The sequence below is a fragment of the Pungitius pungitius genome, chromosome 4 (genome assembly GCF_949316345.1).
Source record: "Pungitius pungitius chromosome 4, fPunPun2.1, whole genome shotgun sequence".
NCBI classification, from domain to species: domain Eukaryota; kingdom Metazoa; phylum Chordata; class Actinopteri; order Perciformes; family Gasterosteidae; genus Pungitius; species Pungitius pungitius.
Genome location: NC_084903.1, coordinates 9,583,002 through 9,589,001, shown reverse-complemented (window position 1 = coordinate 9,589,001; position 6,000 = coordinate 9,583,002). Strand labels below are relative to the sequence as shown.

General features: G+C 43.1%; 1 protein-coding gene across 3 annotated transcripts in view; it reads right to left on the bottom strand.

Moving 5' to 3' along the window:
* Positions 1 to 4,425: 4,425 nt before the first annotated feature.
* The window catches only part of LOC119195830 (protein diaphanous homolog 3-like), a 127,295-nt gene continuing 125,720 nt past the window's right edge, over positions 4,426 to 6,000 (bottom strand). For 2 of the 3 annotated variants that reach the window (XM_062561718.1, XM_037451119.2), the window contains one exon: positions 4,426 to 5,973. In XM_062561718.1, the coding sequence (XP_062417702.1) occupies positions 5,645 to 5,973 (329 nt within the window). In that variant the 3' untranslated portion in view covers positions 4,426 to 5,644. The remainder of the gene's footprint in view (positions 5,974 to 6,000) is intronic. The other variant, XM_062561717.1, reaches the window with a different exon arrangement.

The window sequence follows — 6,000 nt, the reverse complement described above, 5'->3', positions numbered from 1 at the left end:
TGAAGATACTCGTTTGTCTTACTGTATAAGACAAGAAACGGATGTCAAATGGTTGTTGGCAGTTTACCACAGAACCCCCACAGAACCCCCCCCCCCCCCCCCCCCCCCCCCCCCCCCCCCTCTCCAGGTCTATGGACACATGGAGAGCCGTTTCTTTTGTCGAACAATGTGGAGTTATGCGTGTGAGTAAGGGACTAATCCGCAGCAACAGGTACATTCTTTCATGTCCCTGATGACGCAGGTCAGAGAAATATTGCAGAAGTATTTGGCACAATCGATGGCCCTGAGGCCCTGATGGAACCCAGTTTGAAGGCTCCGACAAACAGAAAGATAAGAAGTTGAGTTGCAAGGACTTCTTTTAGTACAAAAATGATATTTTACATAGCAGCACAAGCACCTAAGGGCTAATTGGGCTCCAAAGGAGCTCAAGAGGAGCATATCATTTAAAAAAAAAACTAATGACATGTTCCCAAAGTGTTTACATCATGACACTTTAAATACTGCGCTAATTGGGTTAGGGTTAAGGATGTCATACCGTAAAGGAGTTACTAGTTGTCACTAGTAAAGACGGAAAAATTCACCAGTCAATTGAGTCTGTGGAGCCCAGAACTGAAACTACTTGATCTGGACCATGAGTTTCATTTTGGTGTCTATCAGGTAATGCCTTACTTAATACCATCTATATATTATTTTCATTAAATTGTGTTGAATTCACATTGAACTATTTCTCAAAAGTTCTTGTATGCGTTTCAAGAGAGAGCAGACTGATGTTAAAAGGCGGCCTTGCAGCCACATGATATTGAGAGATTAGATTTTTATGTGATGTTCAGGTTGTCCTGACGCTGCCAGACACCTGTACAACCCTGATGAATGTGTTTGTGACAGCCGGCCTGACTTCCCTCCCCGGAGCCGTCACTGTTCCTTGGCACACTTGTAACCAGAGACTGTGCTCTTTGAGGCTGAATCTTGGGTGTTGTCGCACGCCAGGACCGACGGCGAGCTGGCACAGCGACTACAGGAAAATCCACAGCACGGAGTCGTCTGAATGCCCCTTTCCAAATGATGCATGCGGAGGGCTCCAATGGAAGTGTGGATGGTCCATCTCCTCCTCGTCTGCCTATAACAACTAATGTACTTGTCAGGTGACTTTATAAAGGCCTCCCTGTGGTTTTGCCTGTTCTTTCTGACTTTTGATCTTGTTGTCATACAGTTCATTATGGAAAAAACGTATTAGCGACTACTTATTGTAGCACATGTTAACACTCACTTTGTGATGTGTTGCAAGTGTTAACATTAACAATCCATCAATTACTGTCACAGCCCTGAATAAATGATGTCTGTGTGTTATAGCATGGGTTTCTACTGCTAAATGGTACACAGTGTGCTTCTTTTACTTCTTGCATAAGCCTATGCACATTATCTCTAACACTGCTGTTTTGAACAAGGACAGCCGTGAGCAGAGGTGCAACGCCTTTTCTCTCATTAGACTTACTAAACAGGATAATGATTCCCCTGAGAATCCGTCTCCATCGCTGTGCTTGCCCTGCCACTCTCTGCACTATTGTCACCATGGTGATCAAAGCCAGATGCGCTCACTTCTGTTGCCGCTAACAAAATACAACTGTACCGCTTCTACGGTTGTCACTCTGCTTAGTACCTCAGCCCTCAGGGAATTTATTATGCACTGCAACAGCCCCAAAAAGACACCACAGTTCCTCTCTTGGACTGACATGCACACTTCAATTGAAAAAAAGCTCAATTTGACCGATCAGTTAAACATTTTTATATTTTTAAATATATTTCTATATATATATATATGCAGCTATAATCACTGAAACAGCATTCTATTTTTATTTTAGAGCATTTGACAAGTTATGTACCAGCTTCAAAAGGTAAAAAAAAGAAAAAAAGAACCCTATTTCTCCCCCTATTCTGCTGTTTTTAAACGTTCCCCGCTGGGGAACTATGTCTATGTCCTAGCTAATTGGACTGAAACAGGTGAAATCTCATAGGTGATTTTCATCATGTTTATTTTCTCCCTGCAAATGGCTATTTTACACAGCATGTAGATTCTTAATGATTCTAGTTGATTAAATAAACTTTGACCTCGTGTGGGAGGAAATTTGTCTCCACGTATCAAGATCACGAAGAATGAGCCTCAGCTGCTGCTGACAAAAACAACAGCGAAGCAATCCTCACTAATTTGTGACTGACGTGAATGAAGACTGCAGGAAGACTGCAGGATAGCGCGCACTTGTTTGAAGGGAGAATACATCCATGCACTGGGACCCATGGCGAGATATTGAATATCTGTTGTGATATTTTGCATGATTGCCAAAAGCAGCCAGGGACCAGTGTTCTGTCTTCAGCGCTTTTAACAAGAAAAACATCAACAAAAGCTCTCTGCGAACAACAAACAACAAAGACAAAGAACTGAAAGAGGGCCAAAATGTACACCGGCGTGCTGCAAGAGTCATCAAAGAAACACAGACAAGACCCACGAAAAGAAACACCTGCAGAGACAGCTGGAGGGAGGCCCGGTGAAGGAGAGAGAGGGCGGCACACCGCTGCATTACAAACCGGTAGAACAACAATAAAGAAGCTGGGAAAAGACCCCACGGTGGATTTCAGAATTGGACCACAGACGCTGCATCAACACAGGCGTGAACGTTTCGTCAGTCTGGCCTGATCTATTGAGGGGGGGAAGGATTTGTCACCGGGTGACCCTGTTGGGGTGTCGGTTTACCTCCATAAGTGTCTCGTCCCGGATGCGAGCCCAGCGACAAGGTGACTCTGCTCGGCTTGTGCAGTGATTACTCAGGTGCCACCTCAGAGTCACGCTGCGTGCTGCAGCTCCGCAGCAGAGAAGGGAAAGAAAAACAGTGCAGCTGCGTGATTGGGCGGGACGGAAAAGAGAGCGCACATTTTAAAGACACAAACTCTCACAGGGGAGCAAATAGTTCGGCAACGTTTCTGCAATAAAGAAGACCAATAATTCATTTAGAACCTACATGCATACGGGAGAACAAGGCTTACGCGGTGTACTCTTTCCATGCAGAGCCCCCTCGGACCCTCCGTATTTTGAAGACTGCTTTGCCGACGTGTAAGAACAACGTAAGAACCATGGTCACACTTTGTGGATATCAGAAAACGGTTGTTGGAAAGCGCCGCAACTGACACCATCAGCAGCATATCAGCAATTGATTGCCAGAAGTAGCGTAAAGCGATTCTTGCAGCAACGAAGCCCCCCCAGCGCAATGTGCACAGGCAGTAAATACATCAGTGAGCTCACTCTTTGAAGAAATAGTGACGGAAATGTTGATCTGCTTTGTGCTACATCGCCCTCCTCCACAAATCCTCAGACACATTTTCAACTTCTTCTCCAATCAAAGAAGCCCAGATTGCAATCTGCTCCACAATATGTTCCGCTCCTCTTTATTGGGCCCATAGATAAACCTCATGGCTGGAACACAGGCCTGTGAGTAATGAAGGCTCCCGCACCGTAACGAGATCCTACCCTCCTTCTGCTCTCAGTGTGCAGCGTCTGAGTCTAACCGGCCATTTTCCTGCCCTACATGCAAAGAAACAGGCCTGCACAGACGTGACCACGTGCAATCGTTGGTGCAATCTCTAAAGCAGGTATTGCCAATATGAATGCAGCACCGAGATCGCACTCCTGATGTGGACCAGGTGACTTTTCTTAACTGACAAACACAAATGACCCCTTGTGCAGAACAAGATTTTTTATAAATGACAGCACAGTGCACATTTATGCAGAAAAATGATTAATGCTTAATGCATTCATTCTGAATTGTGGTGTGTTGTTAATGTACTTGTAAATAAACGGTATGATTAAAGCTCATTAATGAACTTGTATGAATACTACGGCACATCCGGAGAAACACTGTTAGGCAAAGGAGAACACCCACATGTAAAATATCCTAGAAACTCTAAAATAAAAGGCACAACAAACCAACTTTGCTCTGAGGCAGCGTCTTCACAAAATAAAGCGGACTTATCAAAGACGACCGCGGTCCTCATGGAGAACCCCAAAAACCCTTAGAAGGAAGTCGTTTGATCGCAATACTGTTCAAGAAAACCCCGCTGCAGCCAGTACAAGTAGAATTCAGGCCACTGGAGGAGCAACAATTGCACCGTGAGCAGATCTTTGTCTCTCAATTTTGGCTTTTTGGAGTTCAAACTGTATCGACCATATTTTATTGTACACTAATGTTTAAAGGCAGGGTCAGTATAGATGCAGTACATTATAAGACTTCAGTCATCCTGCATTTGACATCCCATGTATCGGGAAATGCCAAATATTACGTTTCTATAATTCATTGGAACCCACAGAACTGTTGAAAACTTTAAAATAAGTGATTTATCTTTGGGGAAAAATAATCTGAGCCCTCTGGGCCTCCAATAGACTCGCGTTGGTCTTTTGCTTTTTTCACCTGGTATTTTCTGTTTATTAATCAAGTATTAATAAACATACACATCTGAGGGTTAAATATATAAACTAATAAAGCCAATTACTTGATCAATGCAAATATTTCGGGATGATCTGTGTTTCTGCTCATGAACAAACATGTAGGACAACACTTATATGATTGAGAATTTCAATGAAAAAGACAAGAAACATTTTTTGTTTTGTTTTATTTTATTGTAAATGTTTCTATAAAATTGAGCGAATACACCAAACACAGTGAGGGTGGGAGTAGTCGTGGGGAGGTGGGAAACCAAGGCAGCATCAGTTCTGGTCGACTTGAGGATGAACTTTTGTTTTTGTGCCACATTTCTAACAATTATACTCTCACATAGTGACTTGTTCTTACTGTGAACAAAGGTTCTCATTGCCACAGAAACAAAGCAGCACCACCAAAACCAACTTGTCAATGACTCCTATAAGTATTGTGTGTGTGTGTGTGTACAATTTTTTGATTAATGTTTTGAATATAAAAGACATCAGAAGAAATGAAAAGACTTAAAGAAGACAAAAGAAAAACACACAAAATAATTAAATATGGAAAGTAAAATGAAGCTGTAATTGTAACAAGTATATGAAAAACAATTATTACGATATGAAATAAGTGACACAGTGGAGCTAATGATGGAAAACGCCAACGTGAGAAGAAATGTAATTTAATATTTTATATATGATTGCAAAGAACAGGCTTAACTATATTAAATATTGTACTTTAAGACAAAAACGGATATATTTTGCTTCTTAATTATATATAAATGACTTTAATTTTGGCAGTGCACTTTACAGGATCAAGAAGAGACTTAAATCTATTTGGTCTGCATTTTCTCTTTTAAAGTGTAATGTTTAACACTAATATGCTTAGGTGTAACCATTGAATCACATCTTTTGTAAATATATTATATATCTCTGAGAACATTATGTGACCAACTGTCCTAAACCTACATTGATCTTCTTTTAGGATTCATACAAATCACTTACTATTTAAAATTCCTTGTGGTTATTTAGCGTTAAGACTTGTAATCAAATGGTCCTTTGTGCCTCACGAGTCAAAATGTCTTAGTGAGGACATTTTCGGCAAATATTTTTGGTCACAATTGGAGTGTGCTAATGCGTGTCGGAGAAAGCCTGCTGCGTGCCTCGGGTGATTGAGGACGGGCTTCACAAGGCCCGGAGTCTGGCCAGCAGAGCCTCGAGATCGGACTCTCCATCAGCGGGCGTCTGGCAGGCCGCAGCCTCCGCTTGGACCTCTGTCTGCCTCTCAGGCGGCTTGACCCTGGCTCTCTCCACCACCCGCTCTCTGTCCAGCCAGTGGCCGCCACCCGCCGTGTTCTTGCACCGGCGGCCTGACTCTGCACACGCAGCGGCCCTGGATGGATGGCCCTCGGACTCGTTATGGGCCTCCCTGGCACGGGGCGCTTTCACCGCCGCTGAACCCGCATTTATATTCTGCCGAGAGCGAGACCTTTGTAAAGGTGCCTTGTTGTTTTCTGTGAGTGGAGAAACAAAGGAGATAC